This window comes from Ictalurus punctatus, chromosome 21 (genome assembly GCF_001660625.3).
Source record: "Ictalurus punctatus breed USDA103 chromosome 21, Coco_2.0, whole genome shotgun sequence".
In the NCBI taxonomy this organism is placed as follows: domain Eukaryota; kingdom Metazoa; phylum Chordata; class Actinopteri; order Siluriformes; family Ictaluridae; genus Ictalurus; species Ictalurus punctatus.
The window spans coordinates 1,732,213-1,756,226 of NC_030436.2; the positions used below are offsets into that span (position 1 = coordinate 1,732,213).

General features: G+C 39.3%; 1 protein-coding gene across 5 annotated transcripts in view; it reads left to right on the top strand.

The window, feature by feature from the left end:
* fbln2 (fibulin 2) overlaps positions 1-24,014 on the top strand; it is a 78,495-nt gene that overhangs the window by 19,102 nt on the left and 35,379 nt on the right. For all 5 annotated transcript variants that reach the window (XM_017450517.3, XM_017450518.3, XM_047149624.2 and 2 more), the window contains exons 3-7: positions 3,693-3,807; positions 7,018-7,147; positions 8,874-9,063; positions 16,456-16,665; positions 21,957-22,064. In XM_017450517.3, the coding sequence (XP_017306006.1) occupies positions 3,693-3,807; positions 7,018-7,147; positions 8,874-9,063; positions 16,456-16,665; positions 21,957-22,064 (753 nt within the window). The remainder of the gene's footprint in view (positions 1-3,692; positions 3,808-7,017; positions 7,148-8,873; positions 9,064-16,455; positions 16,666-21,956; positions 22,065-24,014) is intronic.

Genomic DNA, 24,014 nt, shown 5'->3' on the forward strand with positions numbered 1-24,014 from the left:
ATCTTCTATCCTTCAGGGAGCATGGGGCACATGATGGGGTACACCTTGGACAGGGTGTCAATCCATCGCAGGGCACAATCACATACACACTCACACACCCATTCATACACTACGGACACTTTAGACACACCAATCAGTCTACCGTGCATGTCTTTGGACTGGGGGAGGAAACCGGAGTACCCGGAGGAAACCCCCGCAGCATGGGGAGAACATGTAAACTCCGCAGACACAGGTCCACGGTGGGAATCGATAAAAAGCCACCGTGCGCCCACTCATGTAATGTCACTTATGTAATCTTTTGCTTTAAGCCTTTGAGGTTAAAGAAAATGAACTTACACGTAAACCATTTAATATTGACAAACAAGCTAAATGAAATACTTTGGGGGAATTTTAATATTAGGCTAGTGGTGTTGTAGCTGTTTTTGAAGTGGTCTTTTTTTTTTGGCAGATTTGGCAACCTTCTCTAGTCACGAAATGCAATTACAAGTGGTCACTGAAGACCCAATTGAGACACATGAAAAGGCCAGGTGTGAATGGCTATCCATCACGACTGAGCACTTGTGATCCGATCACCCAAGGCACATGATTAGGGATTCAGATCTAAATCCAGATCTCTGTAAACCCGCTACGTGACAATTTATCTTGTTAAGTGCTATACAAATATAATACAAATGATCTAAAATTAATCTATCACTGTTCTACACTATAGTAATCATGAACATGTCACAATATAGCCCCTTGTCCTATTTCAACAGACAGAAATTGCAGCGGTGTTTAAATGATCTAAACGAATGCTCCAGCATTTTCCAACCTAATCTGTCTCTTCCACATCTGTAGCTTTTGGGCAGTTACCACAGACATTCTGACTTTGTTTGCACTGCGGAAGGAACAGATGATCAGCTGACTGAAAACTCCTGTATGATGAAAGTCAGAATTCAAGAGCAGTTGAATTCTGTCAATAAATGTTGAAAATACACCATAATATAACACAAATTCCATAACACTCTAACAGGGTTTTCGTATGTGAATGTTTTACCAAAGTTGTTTTTAACCAAAGTTTTGAACAATACAGTAATACAGAAAAAAAAAGGAATTCTGGGACCTTATGCTTTTCTGTGGCATCCATATGATCAGAACTACACAAACCCTATGGAATAGCCGTAAAGTCTTCCTTTTAAATAGTAGCCCCAGCTCTTAATGGACAAAATACACAGGTTTAGAGCATCATTTCCAACTACCTCTGAATCATTTGTACAACTTAAATGTTTTACATAAACTTTTTATTCCACAGTACTGTTGAATTCTCTATTCTTATTGGTCAGAATGTGTTAATTCATTTCCTGACTGTAGTAGTGGCTATAATTCAAATCACAGCTTTATATTAATGCACTCGTTCTAATGTTGTTGTTGTGATGATAGTGAGCTTGTGATGAGGTTTTTCTTACAGGTACTGTGGCATGACAAATGTGAAACCCCTCTTAAACTGCTTTAAATTGTTACGCAAGCTCTTGTGGGGATAGTCTTTGTAACCATTCCCGGAGGAGTCTCAGTGTGGTGCTTTGTAAGGTTTGTGTGACTTCAAAGGGTCCTTGCCACTTGGTAGTAAAACTAGTATCTTATCTCCAGGTGCAAATTCCCGTAGTCAAGTACCCCTGTCATACAATAGAGACTATCGTTCTTGGGCTTGACGCAAATTCTCCTGTGTTAGGTAACTTAAGGTGTGGAGTTTTGCTCTCAGGTCCAGAACATACTGAATTCTATTTTTACTGTTAGAAGGCCCCTCCTCCCAATTTTCTCAAATGATGTCTAAGATATGGCATCTGAGAAAATTGGGAGGAGGGGCCTTGCGCCCGTTCAGCAAGATGTATGGGGAAAACCCAGTGGAGGCTTGTAGGACCACTGGCACCCTGTCCAGGGTGTACCCCGCCTTGTGCCCGATGCTCCATGGGATAGGCTCCAGGTTCCCCGTGACCCTGAAAAGGAGTAAGCGGTAGAAGATGGATGGATGGATGGATGGATGGCTTGTAGGACCTCTCATACTACAAACAACAGAGGTTCGGGCCATTCATCCCAATCCCAAGCATCATCGTGAACAAACTTACGCATCATATTTTTTAAGCATTTGATTATACGGTTCAACCAGCCCATACTTTTGCAGATGATAAACAATCGATTTAATCCCCAATGATTCATGGAGTTAGTGAAGCGTGCATGACATAAAGGACGTGCCCTAGTCAGTCAGGATATCTTTTGGGATCCCAACACTGGGGCTGAGATGTTGCGGAGAGGCACAGCTTCTGGGTATCGTGATGCATAGTCCAACACAAAGTGATGCCCTTGTGCAGTCTGTTCTAATGGCCTGAGCAGGTTTATACCAGTTCTTATGAAAGGGACCTCGATCAATGGGAGCAGGCTCAAGGGCGATTTTTCTGGTTGCTGGAGGATTCACCAGCTGACATTCCCAACATGCTGCACACCACCTGCGAACATCGGCATGAATGCCCGGCCAAAAATACAAGCCATTAGGTAGTTTAGGATTTTATTCTGCCCCAAATGCCTAGCCATGGGATTATGAGCCGCACCCAAAGGATTTTTGGTACCAACGACTGGGTCGTGTCTTCCTTAGATTGAGTGTCCTGTATTACTCTATATAAACTATGCTTAATAATTGAAAAATATGGGTGGGATAGCGCAACATGAGGCTGAATTTGCTGACCATCAATTACTCTCACTTTGTCGAAGGTGTGCATCAGAGTCTCATTGTGTGACTGCTCCAAGTGGAAATCACTGCCAAGGGTGGAGGTAGTGATACTACTCTAGGACCCATCCACAAACACTTCTCGTACTAATGCCTGAAACCCTGTCCAATTTGTCCCAAGAATTAGTGGATGGGTGAGGCGTGGACTAACCTCCACTTTATGCTTTTGCCTCCAGAATTTAATAATGACTGGCACTAGCGGATTCTCATAAACATCCCCGTGCACACACTTCACCTTCACCAGTCATGCATTTCCCAATGCCCCGCATTGTATCAGGCTTTGACGGACGGTGATCCGAGTCCACCAAGACCCGATGTGTACTCACGTGCAAAATCGAAGTTTTGGGATTTCTGCGTGATAGGTTTTCTCATGCTCCTTTCCAGCAAGTTGCTTTTTGTCACTGTAATTAGATGCAATCCTTGCTGCTTCAATAGAGAGAGGTGAATTATTCAAATAGATGTGTGAGTAAATACGAGTCATTACCGAATTCTCATTTCTTTTTCTGGATTTCATTTGGTTTAATGAAAAGGTTGGAGAAGATTCAAATAATAAAAAAAAAATAATAAAAAATATTCAAGCCAATTCAGTTTCTTTAGATTTTTAATAATTAGGGTTCTTAGATCTGTGCTGCTAACGTCAGTAATTATTCAATGAGATCATCGTTCAGTATGACTCACGATGCGCACACACCACAACACACTCTCTTTTTTTGCCTCTTTTTCTGGCAACTTTCTGTAGATGGCTGCCTGCATCCAAGTTCTGAGTACATGCTGTATTAGACTTTACTGTGAACCTTGTGTGCTGCCTCATGCAGGTCTTGCAGACGCTGGTATAACGTTTACATTTACATTAATTCATCTAGCAGACGCTTTTATCGTACAAATGAGGAAATACAAGCAAAGCGTATAAATGAATTGTTTGTGGTTTTGACAGGACTGTCTGCTCTGGTCATAGTGGAGACCTGCTGTGAAGCTGGGCAGAAATGGGCCTCAGAAAACCAGCACTGCAACCATCTGCCCTCTGTAACAGAAGAAGACTTCGTCTGTGGGTAAGGCGCACATCCACCTTCACTTTGGGACTGTGATATATTTTAGTAACCCCTAAGGGGAAATGATAGTTTTTAACTAGTAGCAACACTTGGGTCAGAGCGCAGGATCAGTCACTGTATGGCAGCTCTGGAGCAAACCCTTTTCTGTGCTTTTTGTTCAGTATTTTTAGTTCTACTTTTTGTTAAGTGGCCATGACACAGCCATAGAAACCATTTGTCTTTATTTTCAGGATGTCCTGAACTACTTATATTTGTCATCATCTTATAAGTAATTTTTAACATAGTTTAATCTAAAAAAAAAAAAAAAAAAAAGTTAATTATTTTGCATGTATGTTATTTCACTAGCAAAATCTATTCACAAATGGTTAGATTATAGTTTTTGTAGTAGGACATAACTTTTATAACTTTTTTTTTATAAGGAAGGAAGATTTCCTGCAGCACGGAGCATTTTCATTGTTTTTTAGATTCTCTCTGTCTCTCTCTCTAGTGCTCTCTAATGACATTAACCAAGTACTGTATCTTTCATAACAAGTAACCTAACAGTGTTTGTTAACAGTGACTACGTTTACATGGACAGCAGTAATCTAATTATTGACGTTACTCTGAGTAAGATAATAATGTGATTAAGGGGTTTACATGAGTCGCTTTTAGAATACTCCTGTCATGTACCTGTTTTACATGTTATAGAACATAATTAGATTAACGGCACACGTCATTACGTCACCGCGCCACGCCGTCCGACGTCCCTCCAGAATTTCACGTATCGACATACATCTTCGTTATGGTACCGTATACAGTTTTGGGTATTTTTATTTTTAATTTTTACGAACGCTTCAAGTGCGGTTAATTATTTGTCATGCTATACGTGCTAATAGACGACTGCATGAAGCCGTGGGCTGTGTCCCACACCGCGTAGTTACCGTCTATATAGTAGCCGAGATACATGTATTTCGCCTGCTATCGGCCTATTGTAGGCAAGTACGCGGTTTGGGATGCAGCCGTGCTCTCTTGTTCGCCGTAAAACGGTCGAGCGCTGCCGTGTGTGTACGTGTCCTGTCGCAGAATGCGGTGAAAACTCTCACACGACGTTAATAGTGTGATTAAGGTGTGTACACGTCTGTAATACACATCCATAATACGACTAAAACAGTAATACTCCACACGACTTAACTCCATTTGTGTTTATTTCAAGTATGACCTTAATCAGATTAAGGTCATTAAAAATGGCTGTTTACATGCTAGTTTCTTAATCAGAGTATCGTCTTAATCGGGTTAATAGTGGATTATTGTTGTCCATGTAAACGCACTGAGTGAAACATTGTTGTTGTTGTGGGGTTTTTTTCTTGCTTTTCAGAATCAACTTTTGAAAAACTTTTCTATAATTCGGAATGAGGATTCACTATTTTCAGCGATAAAAAATGATTGGAAATTGGAAAATTAAATATGGTGTGTCGTTTAGTGTGTTGAATCTGCTTGCAGGTGGCATATCTGAGATGGATGTTTAATAGATAAATACAAACATTTCTCTCTCTTGATGAGAGAGAGAAAATGAGAGAACGCTACTTGTCCTTATGTAATTGTATCCAACCCTGAAGCAATACAGTAATTCTGTTTATTTTTCACCAAGATTTCGTCGTATTCATGAGGGATCAGATGAAAACTGAGGCACTTATACGTATTACACCCTAATTTACAATTACCTTTGACTGATGTATTCATGCGAGTGTTGTACAGATATGCATGCTTTACATAAATATTTGCTGATGGTTCAACACCTGCTCTTAGACGCTCATTATGAGTGCATTTCATTCAAAAGAACATATTTTCTCGTCTTTTCTCAGTACAGATGAACGTAATGAAATTCCTGTCTGTTGTAATCATACATTGTCTGTTTTTTGTTTTATTTATTCGATTTTAATGAACACATCATATTTGTCATATAAATCATATTTTTAGCTAGCAGTAACCAGGACAGTGCATATTATAGTGCCACAACCCCAATTCTGAAAAAGTTGGGACAATATGGAAAACGCAAATAAAAACAAAGAGGAGTGATTTGTAAATGTACTTTGACTTGTATTTAAACAAAAACCGTATAAAGACGAGGTGTTTGATGTTTTAGCTAATCAACTGCATAGTTTTCTGAAGGTATATGTTTATTTTGAAATTGATGCATGCAACACATTCCAAAAAAGTTGGGACAGGGGCGATTTAGGACTAATAGCGATGTGAGAATTTGAAATAAGAAGGTGATGTGAAACAGGTGAGGCGATCGTCTAATCATAGTGTATAAGGAGCCTCCAAAACAGGCCTAGCGCTTCAGGAGCAAGGACGGGTCGAGGATCGCCAATCTGCCAACGGATGAGTCAGCGAATAATCCCAACACTTTGAGAAGAACATTCCTCAAAGACAAATCGGTAGGATTTTAGGCATTTCACCTCCTACAGTGCACAATATAATTAAAAGATTCAAGGAATCCGGTCAAATCTCGGCGTAAAGGGGCGAGGCCGAAAACCACATCTGAATGCGTGTGATCTCCGATCCCTCAGACGCCACTGTCTTAAAAACCGTCACGAGTCTGTAATGGAGATCCTGACATGGGCTCGGGAATACTTTGGTAAACCATTGTCATCGACACCATTCGCCGCTGCATCCACGGATGCAGGTTAAGGCTTTACTATATAAAGCAGAAGCCGTACATCAACACTGTCCAGAAGCTCCGCCCACTTCCCTGGGCTCGGTCTCATCTGAGATCGACAGTAGCACAGTGGTGTTATTTGTGTCCGACGTGTTCTGTGGTCCGACGAGTCGACATTTCAAATAGTTTTTGGACAAAACAGCCGTCGTGCTCTCTGGGCCAAAGAGGAAAAGGATCTTCCGAGCTGTTATCAGCGTCAGGTCCGAAAGCCTACGACTGTCCCAACTTTTTTGGAGTGTGTTGCAGTCATCAGATTTGAATTGAGAGTATATTTTCAAAAATAATTTAAATTCAGAAAGTAAAACATCAAATAATATGTTTTCACTATAGTACAGGGTGAATTGAATTTTCAAATGACTTTGCATTTTCCATACCGTCCCAACTTTTTCGGAATTGGGATTGTATATTACACAGTAAGGCTGCTAGTCATTTTGTCTGTCATTTTATGTGTGTGTGTGTGTGTGTGTGTGTGTGTGTGTGTGTGTGTGTGTGTGTGTGTGTGTGTGTGTTAGAGCTGTTCAGGCGCAGTGCTGTGCAGGTGCACTGAGAGAGAGCAGGTGTTTAACTGGCATGTATGCTGCCAGAGCTGGTGACGTGTGTGAAGAAAACAGCAGCCCACACTGTGGAGAGGATACCCAAAAGGTAAAATACACAAAACACACACACACACACACACACACACCTAAACACACATAATTATATAATTACCTGTACACAGTATAATTGTGATTAGTAATGTCCATATCATTACCATTATTCAGCTTAATAAGTAATCTTCAATCAAGTAATTGATCCTTATGAATCAAAACTATAGTCAGTCAATAAATTAATGACCATTATCATATATTTGTATGGTTATGGGCACGATGTTCATGCAGGCACAAGCATAATATAATTCTATGCTATAATTTGGTGTCATTTGGTTACATGTAAGCTCTTTTTCTTCTGTTTTTGCTCAGTTGCTCTTTTCACAGTCAGAAATTAACATACACCTATTATGGGTGGACTAGACCAGCAAGACCCCATCTTGGCATGAATGCAAATACATGGGAAATTGTATTTTTGATGTTATTTTTTTCTAACATTCTGTGTCTTATTTATTGCATCCTGGATTTGTAACTGATTTCCATCAGCTCAGGTCAGTATAAACCAGCTACTTCAAATACACACAATCTACTTACTAAATGTGAAATCAAACCGCTGATACATCGTTATGCACTTCAGATTGCATCACTAATACAATTTGTAACAAAATATACAAATTATATACTATATGACTAAGTTTGTGGACACCTGACCATCACACCCATATGTGCTTGTTGAACATCCCATTCCAGATTCCGTCCCCCTTTGCACTTATATTAACCTCCACTGTTCTGGGAAGGCTTTACACTAGATTTTGGAACGTGACTGTCCATTCAGCCGTAAGAGCATCGGATAGGTCAGGCACTGACTGGGCAAGGAGGCCTGGGAAGCAATTGAAGTTCCAAAGGTGTTCAGTGGGCTTGAGATCAGGGTCACTCAACCTTGACATAGAGTAGGCTCTGCACAGGGGCATCGTCATGCTGGAACGGGTTTGGGCCACGTAGTTCCAATGAAGGGAAATTCTAATGCTACAGCGTACAAAGACATCCTATACACTTATGTGCTTCAAATAATTTTAGGCAACAGTTTGGGGAAGACTGATTCCAGTTTGATTCCAAAAACTCCTCAGGAAAACGTCTGTGAATAAAGGCACATGTGGATTTGTTTTACCATGTTGAATGCTTTTGCGTTGGATATACTTTAAATTTGGACATGATTCAATCCTAAAACAGACTGTATTCTGTTGTCAGACTGTATACATTTTGAGCATCAGGGATAATGAAAACATTGTTTACAGATGGAAATATTCCACTGACCCTTGGGAATGCTTGTGTAAGGAATAGTGTACTGGAGGGCTTTATTTTCTAATGAAACTGGCCATTTCAGTATGACATGCTTGAGTAGCTTATTGTATAACTGAGATACACTGTACAGTACCGGTGCAGTAGACTCCCTCTATTACTTATTTTACAGATCCATAATAGAGTGTTTTGCTCCCATGAATCAAGCTGTAGAGCAAGTCACTGCTCTTTTGGTCATAATAGCATCTGTTGTTCTATTGTTGAGTGCCGCTGTAATAATCTGTTGCTCATGGTGAAAACATTATCCTGTCTGCTCTTTGAACCTTCCTCAATCTCACCTAAATGAAGGACTGTAATGCCATCCTAATGGGCTGTTGATCCCAAGATACTCTTTTTTTTTTCATTCTATTGTTCCCTCAGCCAGCCCAGGGAGAACATCGTATAAGTTGTGTGACTCTGTGGTGTGTGTTTCTTTTGAGTAGGAGTGTTGCAGCTGCTGTGCACTTGGTTTGCGTCTTCGACGTGAGGGAAAAGGCTGTAACGCACATCAACACCTTAGCTACCCTTGTGGACACATTTTCCTCACCTGCTGTGAGGAAGAACAGGAAGGACATAGCACACCTGTACTGAAGAGAAAGGAGAGACCTAGACCTACCACCCTGCCTGAAAAAGGTGCCATAACAAATACACACACACACACACACACTCACACACACACATTGTAATGCTTGTCAGTTTCCCGATCTTCATTACTGTATGAAAGGATTTGTGAGTCATATCTGGTTAGAAGCACATTTTTTCCCCTTGTTCTCACCCAATTGCTATTGTGTGGCCCGGGCTGTATACATTGGCCCTGACGTGGGTTTCAGCTGTGCAACAGAAGATGTGACATTCAAAATCTGTGGGTGCAATGGTATTTTCAAATCCAGTCCAATTCAGTTTTATTTGTATAGCACTTTTAAAAATAGACACAAAGCAGCTTTACAGAAATCTGCATGTAGGGTTCGAGCTCTAATAAGCAAGCCCGTGGCAACAGTGGGAAGGAAAAACTCCCCTGAGATGACATGAAGGAGAAACCTTGAGAGGAGCCAGACTCAAAAGTGAACTCAACCTCATGGATGATACCATATAGGGGATAGGATTATAAATCATTACTCTTTTACAACTGTATACTATAAAGTCAAACAGTACTGAGTGCTTTGTTGAGCATACTGTATTGTGTACAGGAGTCTGGGATGAGCAGAGGACAGTCTTCATGATTACAGCAGCAGTTCTTAGTTCTTAAATCTACAGAATCTCGGTGAGATTATCCAGTAAAACAAGGTCACAAGTTAAATGTAACTCAATATTAGGACAGATGAAATGGAAATATGGTATTTTCCTGTCTCAGCACATTTTGTTATAAATTGGCTAATAAATTTAGCTACTCAATAATATATATATATATATATATATATATATATATATATATATATATATATATATATATATATATATATATATATATATATATATATCACTTATGTTTATATAACATTATGGGTTTGACCACTATGGTGTCCTCAAGTTAATTTCATATTAATCATGTGTTTCAGTTGCTTTCCTGTGCATTGTGGGTAATATATATAGTGAAGTATCCAGGAGCCACAGAATTCAGTTTTTAATGTAATGTTTGGAATTACTTTTATTGGATATTTGAGTAGCTCGCTAAACTCCTGAACCTTTATTTATTTATTTATTTATTTATTTATTTATTTATTTATTTATTTAAACAATTATGCTGTTTTTCACCAGTGTACTGATTGTGCCAATGATCACAAATATTCATAATGGTCACAAAAATATGTCTGTCACACCTACTCTGTGCCTTATTTTTGTACTTTTATTTTATATATATGTGTGTGTGTATGTATATATATATATATATTAGTTTACATACACTCATCATGAACATGAATGTCATGGCAGTATTGGGCTTTCAATAATTTCTTTGAACTGTTCTTTTTCACAGTCACAGAGTGACTGTACAACATACAGTTTTAATAAATAACAAGAATTTGGATCACAAGTTTGAATTTATTTGGAGTTTTCTGTAGTCAACACAAGGTCAAAATTATACATACAGGGTCAAAAATATACATGCAGCACACCTAACATTTAGTTGAATGTCCCTTAGCAAGTTTCACCTCGAGCAGATGCTTTTGCTAGCCATCCACCAGCGTCTGGCAGAATTCTGGCTGGATATTTGACCACACTTCTTGGCAGAATCGGTAAAGTTCAATAACGTTTGTTGGTTTCTTGGCCCTGACTCGACATTTAAGCACAGTCCACAAATTTTCAATAGTGTTGAGATCAGGACTTTGGGAAGGCCATTCCAAAAGCTTCATGTTGGCCTGCTTTATCCATTCCACAACCAGCTGTGATGTGTGTCTGGCTGATGGTTTGAGATTATGCTGAATAATTCTAAGGTAGTCCAACTTCTTCATTATTCCAACCACTATGTGGTATGCACCAGTTCCACTGGCAGCAAAACAGCCCCAGAGCATAACGCTACCACCACCATGCTTAACAGCTGGTACAGTGTATGCCTCACCTTTACTCCACCAAATGTACCACTGGTCATTGTTACCAAACAAAATATTTGTCTCAAATGACTATAAAACCTTCCTCTAGAACCAGTCCTGTTTCGAGTAGGGCTAGTTTTTCGTTTATTTTATATTTTGAATGCAGCTGAGGTTTATAGTGCTGACCCATGTAGCAGTAGTGATGCAGGAGCAAAGCTCTGATGGATAGCAGACAGACAGCTCTAAGCTGATTCGTCAGTTGTCACGTTGCCATTCAGAATAGTGCATGAAGCCGCCAGAGAGCTCAGCTGAATCTGTGGCAGATGGCTGAGCAGCCTGCACCAGCAAACTTTCTCCCTGCAGTCAATTAATTCCAGTGACATTTTGTCAGGAAATACGTACATGAACACATTATATAATTTTTTTTGAAAACCGCTGAGCTTTGCGAAACATTCTAAACAGAGCCTCTGTACTCTGGTCAGTTTGTTTAGGTGGGAGAGTGGTGAAATACCTTTGAGTAATGGATTCTGTCTTCTGTCAAGTGGTGACTTCAGGATTTTATTTTGACTGACTGCTATCCCAGGTGCCATATTTCCTCCGACCCTATCTTTCAGGTTTTAAGATTGAGTTACAGAGTGTGACTGTTCTGGCTGACTGAATGTCAATCAGCACTGCTTGATCATGTGGCTTGATGCTTGAGCACAGGTCTGACCCACATTTGCATCCATCTCAAGCAACTGTCAGACTGTCAGTAACCTTGGAGCTACAAAGAAAACCAAGACCTGACCTCTCAATATTCTTAATACGGCACATTCTTTTAGGCTTTTTTGCTTTTCTCCTGAAAACAACTTCTAAACACAACTAGCATCCTGAAGCTTGCTGATTTTTTGTAGCTGGCTTTACCTTTATGTTCTGTTCACTGCTTGCAAGGAATGTCGCACTGACGCAAGCCTTATTGCAACACAAGTGAACACATAAGCAATAAACATGATGGGTTCATGCTGTTATTGGAAAATAAGAAATGATCAGATGGTGTATATATATATATATATATATATATATATATATATATATATATATATATATATATATATATATATATATTAGTGAATTTCAGACCTTCTCATGTTACTGAGAAAACAGAAAAGACTTTCTGGTAGTGTAAAACTGCTTTATGTGCACTGTTACAAAATGATGACACTGGAGTGCCATGTAATGAGGTTTTGGACAGATGTGATCGCAGTTAAGAGCTTTATTGAAGAGCGTATATTCCAGAGAGCAAGGCAAAAACAACAACACCACAGATAGACAGAGGTCAGGCAATCAGGTAAACAAACTAGAGCAGGTAAGGCAGAAATCAAGGTCAAGGGTTAAGCAGAATCATAACCAGAATAACAACACAATAGCAAGGCTTGGTAAACAATAGAAATGTTTTTTTTTTTTACAATTCAGTCAATGTTAATATGAATTAATAACATTCAATGAGTTAATAATCTTACTTTAATCTTCAGAATTGAGTTCATGTGTTAATGTTAATTAGAGTGATGTGTTTTGTGTTGATGAGACCAGTTACTGTGAAACAACTTGCTGAAATGGAGAGAATAAAGTTTTTATTTGCATTTATTTCAGAATTGTGGAATTAATTATTATTCATTTAAAAGAAGGCATAAAAGGCAGAACTGTGGGTATCGGCCGATATCGCGCTGAATAATCGGTTATGGGCATCGGCTGAGAAATTTAGTATCGGTGCATCTCTAATATAAACCTGTGTTTTGAATTACAGCCAGCATTACTATCAGAGTTGTTGTTATTAACTATAACCTTCTGTGTTATAGAAACACCGTCTGATGAATCAGATTCGAGTTTTCAACAAACCATGGAAATTGCTGAGCATAATAAACAGAGCCTCTGTTCACTGATCAGTTTGTTTCGGTAGTGCCGTTGTGATATAGACTTTAGTAATGGATTCTTGTTTTTGCTTCCCTTTCAATTGCACGAAAATCCAGATGGTGGCCTGCTAAAAATACTTATTAACCTAGAGGCAAGCTGCAAAGGTGCCTTTCTCCATCATTTCCTAATAATAAGAGTGTGGTGCAATCTGCATGAACATGTACTCTATCCTTAAGGGGTTAAGTTCTAGAAAAACAGTTGAGAGGTAATTATATCCATGAGGGATGCCTTCTCATCCCCACTGCCTTCTCACACCAGGCAAACCGTGATTAATTATAGCGGAAACATTTAATCTCTCACCGTGGCGCATTTACATTCAGGTAATGACTGTGAGGAATATTTACTTTAAACTGCTATGCCATGTAACATGAGCCCACGCTTGTTTATTATGCTCAGACAAGTGCTAATGGAGTGAGTACAGCTTTGCAAGACTCATGTGCAGTGTCAGCTGGGCGTTCTTTACCTCCAACTATACTTCCATTAGTGCCGAGGTACTATGTATGCAGAGCAGGGCCACCATGATTGGCAGGAGCTGAGGGAAGAGGTGTGGCATTGACAGCTGTCGGGGGTGGGGCTGCAGATGTTGAGTGGCAAGGTTGAGCTTAATGAGTGTCTGGCATATAAAGCACCTTAATTAGCACATGCCAGTTCTGTCTAATGGCTGGCATTGTCTCCTTCAGAAAATGGGATTTGTGTTCATTAGTCTGGTTTTATTAAAGCTAATGTGTCAGCCAAGAAGCCAGTGTCATAAATGTCTACGACTGAATGCATGGCTATTTTTATGCTGTCTGTTTATTTTACAGCAGGGTTCAATCATTTTTATTTGACATCTTATTACATCTTGTGCTATCTAATATCTAACATATTCTGCACAGACATACATCCCCCTCTGGAAGTATTGGAAAGGCCAGTAATTTTGTTTTTTGCTATACACTGAAGACATTTGGGTTTGAGATCAAAATATAGATGAGATGAGATCAGAATTTCATGTGGGAACATGTTGGGAGGTGCTTCTCGTTGCCCAGGTGTGCCCTGTTGGATTGACTGTTTAAACAATTAATCGCTCTGAACGTCTACTCGTGGTTTGAACTGTGGGTTTAACCTGTGACGACTGCATTTGTTCTTAAAAAAAGAATAAACGAACATAAGATCGGACAGCAACCAGAGAGCTGTCTATGGGATAAACGCAAGCCATTTTAAAGCTGAGAAAAGAGGCAAAAACTGTCAGGGCCATTGCACGAGCATTGGGCATAGCTAATACAACAATTTGGAATGGGTCTAGCAGGGTGTAGGTATTGTCATGGGCTTGGGCCTGCGTGCACTTTACAGAGAAATGCATCCAATCTAATTGGGAGGAACTTCATCAATGTCCAAAGCAAGACAATGACCCAAAACACATTTCCATCTTAACAAAGGACTTCATCAGGGGGAAAAGTGGAAGGTATTAGACTGGCCAAGTCAATCACCAGACCTTAACCCAATTGAGCATGCCTCTTTTTCACCTCTTGAAGAGGAAACTGAAAAGAGAAACCGCCCCAAAACAAACTCTGGCTTGATGCAGTTATTGCAATTAACTTATATGCAGCCAGATATTAAGTGTTATTTACTTTGACTCTTTTTAAACGAGGCCAAAAATGATTTTTTTTTTTATTTGAGGTGTCATACTCCACAGTAGTGGTTAATGGCTCATATGAAAATAGACACTCAGGGTTGTAAGAATTTGCAGTTTTTACCTAGCTTGCTAAGTTTAAAAATAGTAATTTTATTGTGGCAGTTTGTATACGATGTTTTACTATCAAAAAAAAGTTTTAGTTGTGCTGTCATTTAATCTCTGTACCAGTGTTATTGTGGAGAGGTGTGAATTGTTTGCCCAGCAGGGGGCTCACACCCCTCCCCTTTCCTGTCACCCTGCTCACCAGCAGCAAAACACAGAGAGTCACAATAGATAGATAGCGAGAGATAGAGAGTATTTGATCCCCAAGGGGAAATTTGGTAATGCTATAAACACAGAAACCTTAACAACCTGACACATCTTATAACAGATTTGTGGCGATAAAAATAATTCATTTGTGTATAATGATGTACTCTAATTTGATATCCATTTGATATTCCATTCTGCCGTGGAATGGAACACCAGTCTACTGCTAGAACAGGTTAATTTACTTTAAGTCTGCTTGCTACTATACTTTTGCTCAGCAAAAAATTGGCTGGTCTGACACCAGAGTTGCCATGTTCTAAGTTGTTTTGAAGCATCTAGATGTAAATATCAGGAAATGAAAGCTAGAATTCTGATCTATCACTTCATTTTTCATCTTTTGAGCTCAAACCCAAATTTCATCAGTGCATAGCAAAAACAAACAAACCGGTCTTGCTGTTCTAATACTATCTTATAGACCACAGGTCATCACCTGAAAAAACTGTCCATGCTTCAGCGATCCTAGTTTTCTAAACATGAACCAGTTCAACATTTGAAGCAGAGTATCTGTTGTGGTTTATTCAATCACATGCAATTATGTAAATCATTTTATTTATATCCTTGAACTAATCACGAACATCATTAAGCATAGATGTTAGTGGTTAGCACGTTCGCCTCACACCTCCAGGGTCGGGGGTTCGATTCCCACCGTGGCCCTGTGTGTGCGGAGTTTGTATGTTCTCCCCGCTGCAGGGGTTTCCTCCGGGTATTTTCCCCCAGTCCAAAGACATGTATGGTAGTCTGATTGGCGTGTCTGTAGTGTATGTGATTGTACCCTGCCTTGTGCCCGGTGCTCCCTGGGATAGGCTCCAGGTTTCCCTGTGACCCTGAAAAGGATAAGTGGTATAGAAGATGGATGGATGGATCATTAAACATTGAAAAGTGAATGTTGTTACCATTCAGACATGATAGTTGCTTATTTGATCATTTATAATCAGGGACCTTTCTGTAACTTAACCTTGAAAAATATTAGCTCAATACCTGTTATAAAGTGTCCTCATTTACCACCCAGTAGTATTTTGGATGACAATATGTAGGATGATAGTATTAATTAGGCAGAGGCTAAACATAGGAATGTATGTTATTTGCACACAATTTAGTCTTTATTATTTCTTACCAGGTAGTTGGGTATCAGTCTATGGCACCATAGATACCAATATGGGAGAGTGAATGCTAAGGCTTGCTAAATTTGAATACTGATTTTATTCACACAGTGTAATAGTTAGACTAATGTTAGCTAGCTTCATAACACAAGCTTGCATAATAATAATTAACTATCTGAATGGCTTCTGCTAGAGATGTAACATTAGATAAAATAATAAACTTTAGATAATAAATCTTTAGCTCATAGCACAATTCAGTTATACAGTGTATATATATATACACTCGAGTGTGTGTGTGTGTGTGTGTGTGTGTGTGTTTGAATCTATAAATAGCTGTTGTGCATGTCCAATTCTATTTGGACACTATTTAGACAATTAAATTTTGCTATTTTGATGCTCAACTAGACATTCTATAAAAATGGACTTGACTTGGAAGTGAGAATTGATTGAATATTTATCTTTCTCCCCTCAGTGTCTGACAGACCGTTCTCTAAGCAGTCTTTCTCAGTCGTGGGGTCTGAGCATGCATCCAACTCTGTGGAGAACCTGGAGGATGTAGATGAGTGTGAGAGATTTGAGGGACAACGCTGCCTTCATGTCTGCATCAATACTTTGGGATCTTACAAGTGTGAATGCCATCCTGGATATGCACTGATGCAGGATGGACACACATGTGCACTCGGTATGTGAATGTTCTCACCATGGACTGTCAGAAATAGGGTTTCAAAATTGTGAAGATTTTTATCCAGGTCACTGAGGAGTAGTTATTCAGGGTTTCCAACAAATTGTCACCTCCAGACTTGAACTTTCTTGACACTGAGATATATATATATATATATATATATATATATATATATATATATATATATATATATATATATATATATATATATATATATATATATAATTTTTCTTCTCAACACCAAACTTTGACATTTGAACTTCACAATTAGTAAATAAACATATTTACCTTCAAGAGATTAAGTTCAGGTTATTTTGTATAGAGCTTGGAAGCTGACAAATAGGTGAAATTCATGTATTTGAATTATATATGTCACTTTAATTGAATTGTTTGTTTTTCATGTATTTCATCTATTTCGATTTTTGCCAGTTTTTTTCTTTGTTTTGTACTTACTGGGAATAAGATCTCAAAATCTCAAAAGTTACATATAAGTAACTTAAGAATACTTGCTATTTTAATCTTTGTTTAACTATGCTGGTACACTGCACTAGATTATTCAGCAATAAACATGGACATTGACTTTGCTAAACAAACTAACATTGTGTCTCAAATCGCATACTTACAGTGGGGGAAATACTTACTGAACATTTTTTTCAGTAAATATATTTCCAATGAGGTGATTCACATGAAATTTTCTCCAGACATCAGTATTAACTCAAGAAATCCGGAAATATAAAACATTTACAAGGATCCAGCTGAAATCCGTAAGTAATTATACCCCCTATCTGTGCAAATGAATATCAGCTGGGTTAGTAAATTGATGGACTATAAAAAGGCTTTTCGTTACCAAGGTGTCACACAAGAAACATCTCATGATGGGTAAAAGCAAAGAGCTCTCCCAAGACCTTCACAACCTTATTGTTGTGAAACATATTGATGGAATCGGATACGGACGTATTTTAAAACTTCTGAATCCTCCAGTAAGCACTACTGGGGTCATTATCCACAAGTGGAAGCAACATCACTCCAAAATCAACCGGCCACGCACAGGAGCTCCTCACAAGACTTCTGACCAGGGAGTCAGAAGAATAGTCAGAAGCGTAGCCCAAGAGCCAAGGACCACTCGGAAAGAGCTCCAGAAACACTTGGAGGGAGCAGGTACCATCGTCACAGAGAAAACAATAGGCAGTGCACTCCACTGCTCACGCTCACCCGCAAGACTCCATTACTAAAGAAAAGGCAAGTCGAAGCTCGTTTAAAGTTTGCTACAACTCATCTGGACAAGCCTATGAGATACTGGGAGAGTGTAGTCTGGTCAGACGAGAGCAAAATTGAACTTTTCGGCTGTGATACTACACACCATGTTTGGAGAAGAAATGTCACTGCACATCTCCCTAAAAACACTACACCAACAGTGAAGTGTGGAGGTGAAGCATCATGGTGTGGGCTGTATTTCATCACATGCTACTGGCAGACTTCATATAATTGAAGGAATGATGAATGGAGCCCTTTACCGGGAGATTCTTGAGAGGAATCTGCTGCCATCCACCAGGATGATGAAGATGAGACATGGGTGGACTTCCAGCAGGACAACGATCCAAAGCATACAGCAAAGGAAACTCTCAATTGGTTTCAGAGAAAAAAAATCAAGGTGTTAGAATGACCCTGTCAATCACCTGACTCGAATCCGACTGAACAAGATTTAAAGACAATATGTTTAGAAGAACGGACCAAAATCACACCTGAATACTGCGGAACATTAATCTCTTCATACAGGAAGCGTCTTGAAGCGTCATTACAAACAAAGACTTCTCCACTAAGTATTAAATACATTTCAGTTAACGTGTTCAATACTTTTTTCCCGTGTCATTCCTCTTTATTACACAGAACTTCATTTATGAACTTTAATGTTGTGAATTCTTTATATTTCTGGATTTTTCGAGTTAATACCAATGTCTGGTGAAAATCATGGGAATAACCTCATTGGAAATATATTTACTGAAAAAATGTTGATGCTTTCAATACTAATTTCCCCCGCTGTATGTACCTTGCTGTACGTACTAACACTAACAGGTTTTCCGTTTACAATTAGTATTAGTATTTAAAATCCTCTCATGTAGTCTTCAAATCTACCAAAAGGTCTGTTTTGTGTACCAGTCTTCTGGATTTTCTAGATAAGTAAAAAAATGTTTAATGTAAAGTAAGAGTTTTAGATTTGAGATGCAGCTCATATGACTATAGTCACAATGATGGCAGGAAGTTTTAAGGAGGAACAGAACTTGTTAGTCTGTTCAACATCGCTGTGCATGAAATCGCTAAACATTTTACATTTTGACTTGGAAACCTGACAAATGGCGCATTTAATCATTGAGATGTACATAAAGTATGCAGACAAGTGTGTGAACAAGGGTACTTGTGTTGCTGCTGCTTCTGCACAGGCATCCAAAAGCCATGCATCAGATATAAACCAGACCCCTCTGCTTCGACACTGGGCTGTGAATCATTTTCCTACAAACTCTGTAGTGTTTTATTCCTTAAATATTATTCAAAATTGGATCTGATATTGGAAAGAGATGTGCCCTTTCAAACACAACATACTGTTTGAAAAGCTGCATCATGACATGCACACTCTCCCATCCCACTACACTAGTAAGTCAGTGGAAGGAATATTCCTTTGGATTTTGTCTTTTGGTTTAGTCCTTCGGTTTACATTACACATGCAGTGGCACTTGAAAGCGTGTGAACCCTTTCGATGTATCTATATAGCTGCATAAATATTACAAACATCATAAAAGTCCTAAAAGCAGACAAAGAGAACCTAATTAAACAAATGAGATTAAAAAAATATATTATACTTGGTCATTTATTTATTGAGGAAAATGATCCAATATTATATATCTGTGAGGGCAAAAGTATGTGAACCTCTAGGATTAGCAGTTTGGTGGTTTCAATCAATGGGATAATGATCAGGTTCACAACATGTTTGTGGAAGTGTATCATGGCAAGGAGATTTCTGAGGATCTCAAAAAAAATTTTAAAAATAAGAGTTGTTGATTCTCATCAGGCTGGAAAAGGTTACAAAACCATCTCTAAAGAGTTTGGACTCCACCAATCCACAGTCAGACAGATTGTGTACAAATGGAGGAAATTAAAGACCATTGTAACCTTCCCCGGGAGTGGAGACCAACAAAGATCACTCCAAGAGCAAGACGTGTCATAGTGTGCAGGGTCATAAAGGTGCCAGAGTAGCTTCTAAGCAACTAAAGGCCTCTCTCACATTGGCTAGTGTTAATGTTCATGAGTCCACCATCAGGAGAACACTGAACAACAGTGATGTGCATGGCAGGGTTGCTAGGAGAAAGCCACTGCTCTCCAAAAAGAACATTGCTGACCATCTGCAGTTCGCTAAAGATCATGTGGACAAGCCAGAAGGCTAATGGAAAAATGTTTTGTGGACTGATGAGACCAAAGTATAATTTTTGGTTTAAATGGAAAGGGTTATATTTGGAGAAAGGAAAACACCGCATTCCAGCACAAGAACCTTATCCCATCTGTGAAACATGGTTGTGGCAGTATTATGGTTTGGGCCTGTTTAACTGCATCTGGGCCAGGACGGTTTGCCATCATTTATGGAAATACGAATTCTGAATTATACCAGCGATTTCTAAAGGAAAAATGTCAGGACATCTGTCCATAAACTGAACCTCAAGAGAAAGTGGGTCATGCAGCAAGACAAGTCGTTCTACCAAAGAATGGTTAAAGAAGAAATTTGGAATGGTTAAGTCAAAGTCCTGACTTTAATCCAATAGAAATATTGTGGAAGGCCCTGAAACAAGCAGTTCATGTCAGGAAACCCTCCAACATCTCAAATTCGAAGAAGCTGTTCTGTACTGAGGAACGGGCTAAAACTCCTCCAAGCCGATGTGCAGGACTGATCAACAGTTATTGCAGTCGTTGCTGCACAACGGGGTCAAACCAGATACTGAAAGCAAAGGTTCACATACTTTTGCCACTCACAGATATGTAATATTGGATCATTTTCCTCAGTAAATAAATGAGCAAGTGTAATATTTATATCTAATTTTATTTAACTGGGTTGTCTTTGTGTACTTTTAGGAATTTTGAAGATGATTTAGGTAATAATTATGCAGATATATAGAAAATTCTAAAGGGTTCACAAACTTTCAAGCACCACTGTATGTTACTGACATAATAAATGTTCACACATTGCAGTAGTCTTAAATGACAAATCTGGAATTTAAAAACATGTAGGCTGGTTAAAGCTCGAGGTCGCAGAAAATCCATGATGTCCATTTGGGGTCATTTGTCCAAAACGTTTGGGAACCCCTGATATAAGGGTTAAACATCAGGGAATTCCTTGTCAATTATAAAGCGCATTGGATAAGCCATAAAATATCTTCAGCATTATATGAAAAGTCAAGTCACCTTGATGTACTACAACTCCACACTCCAGTGTTCATGCCCTCAATTTCTGTCAAATAGAATTACAAACATGGTGTTAGTGGCATTTTCTTCAAGTGATAGTAGGATCTGCCGCCGTAATTTACATGACTGGAGGAGAGCATCCCGTTCGACTGTTTATATTCATGGTCCAAGTGAAAACACACACCATCATTCACTTGCATTGAGAGAGGGAAAATGCATTGCCTATGCAGTCTTATATCCTGCCTGTATGGATCAGTGTCATCTGTAAAACATTGAGAGGGTTCACCTCATGTAACACTCTGAATGCCTCAGGGAGGTGATCTGTTTCAAACGCATGCCTACGCATTGATGAAATGGTTGAGCCAAACGCTTTCAAGAAGCATAATTGACTAGATTGTTATATAAGCGGCATGCTGGGAATGATTTCATCGCATTTTATTTCTCAGGGACTGAATAAAAAATGGAGTTGATTTTAGATATGACTTTGTCAGTGTTTATGATGCTGAATATGATGTGTTTGCAGCTACATACAGGGAGTGCCTTCCTGCCTCTGTGATAGGAGACAAAATGTTTGACCTCTTGCTCATTATGAAATGCACAGATAGCTAGAAAAGATGATGACGTGGGTGAACGGATTGCAGTTTGTCCTTATGTGTCCCTGTTCGCCTTGCCAGGCTGAAAATGAAGATAGTCTACAGTACGTGTAATGAAGTGATCATAAATTGTCAGGGTTCTTTTTTGCATCTGTGGTGATGTGATAGCATGCTGAAGGGATCACTTAACAAATTATATTAATCAGTGCAACTGTTATGACATTTTCTCTCATTCGGTTTTTCGTCTTACAGAGAACGCAGAGGAAGACAACAGAGTGACCGAGGAAGACAACGTGTTTACTTTGGCCACACCACCTCAAGAGACCACCCAAAACTCCTCTATACAAAATCCATGTGCAGGTACAATGATGCAAGATTGTTGCTTGTATACATACATGTGGCAGAAGAAAAAGTTGAATAAACGAGCGTAGAGACATAATGAGCATAGATGCTTCTGTGTATAAACTGCTGCGCAGACCCGGTTGTCCTTATTTTTAGATCAAAACATCAAGAGGAAAAGATGTAAGATCTAACGTTGGAAGAATGTTCATTATTGGGGTACGAATGGCAGAGTCTTCAGTCATAAAGACTGCTTAAGTGACTAATTTGACTCGATCTAAGTAAATTGGTAAATAGCGACATGTAAGGGAAACAGAAGAGCAGCTGTTCTTAAGGCGAAGGGTGTTCCATCACTCCAGTACAGTTCTAGAGATTTGTACAATCTGTGCCAAGGCATAGCTTGGTCGGGCAGCTTGTGGTGGCCCAACACTACTAAAAGACCCCCTTTTTTTTAATGTTGTCTCTATGCACACACAATTTATACATTACTCTTCTAATATATTATACTCCAATCATTCAGAAAACATGACATGGGAGCTTTGTTATTTTGTTACTGTAAAATGGAAAGATTTGTAATATTGATTTGGGCGAAATCCACCATTCTAGAACCTCCTACCTTAACACACCTAATGTCTAACAGGCTTGCACAGCATATGCTCTGCGTCTTAGTATGACAGTACCCTAGGTGGTTTTCCTCTTCCTGGCCCAAATCACATTCCTGAGGTCTCTACCAGCATCTCCTAAACCCCCCATGAGCAGCAGTCTTGGCTTTTACCAGCACAAAGCTGTGTGTATTCCTAACATCAACATAAGTTATCTGAAATCCCTGCATTTCATAACTGCAACCAAACGCTTCCAAAAACTGGAGATCAGTCTTCCACTTAATTCAAGGACTAGGACTAGGACTTACTCCTATGCTTTGGATCATTGTCTTGCTGCATAATCCAATCGCGCATAATCCAGTTGAAATTTAGTTATGGACTGAAGACCTTTAGGATTTTCTGGTAGAGAGCAGAATTCATGTTTCCCTCAATTATTGCTATGCCCAGACCCTGAAGCAGTAAAGCATCCCCACACTATCACACTGCCTCCACCATGCTTAAGCGTAGGTTAAACCGTAGGTTTTGACAAAATTCAGACGAGTCTTAATGTTCTTCTGGGTCAGCAGTGGTTTTCACCTCGCCTCTCTTCCATGGAGCCGTTTTCCCCCCAGTGTCTTTCTGATAGTGGAGTCATGAACAGTGACCTTTACTGATGCAAGAGAGGCCTGTAGGTCCTTTGGTGCTGTCTTTAGGTCTTTTGTGACTTCCTGGATGAGTCGTCGCTGTGCTCTTGGAGGAATGTTGGAAGGTCGGCCACTTCTGGGAAGGTTCACTACTGTGCAGAGTTTTTCCATGTGGAGATAACGGCTCTCGCTGTGGTTCTTTGGAGTTCCAGAGCGCTTGAAATAGCTTTGTAACCCTTCCCAGACTGATGTATTTCAATCACATTCTTCCTCATCATCTCTGGAATTCCTTTCAACTTTGGCATAGTGTGTTACCGGATAGGACCTTTTAACCAACGTCATGCTGTTGGAAAAGTTCTATTTAAGTGTTGATGTGATTGAACAGGGTTTGCAGTAATCAGGCCCGGTTGTGTCTAGTCCAGCTGAACCCCGTTATGAATTTCATAGATTTGTGGAATTAGTAACTACGGGGGGGAAATGCATTTTCACACAGGCCCAGCTGGTATTGGATAACCTATTATTACATAAAATATTAACAAAATATTGTTCTTACTGGCCATACTTGACATAAATATACTGTATATATATTGGGTCTTTCAAAATATGCTCCAATTATATTGTATTAACATGTGGCCTTGGTCAGTGGGATGTCCAGGGTTAATAGCTGTATTGTGTCTTGAAGATATAATTACCACTGACCACACTCCGATCTTCAGAAGCTTAGAGTAGATATTAGCCTTTTTTTT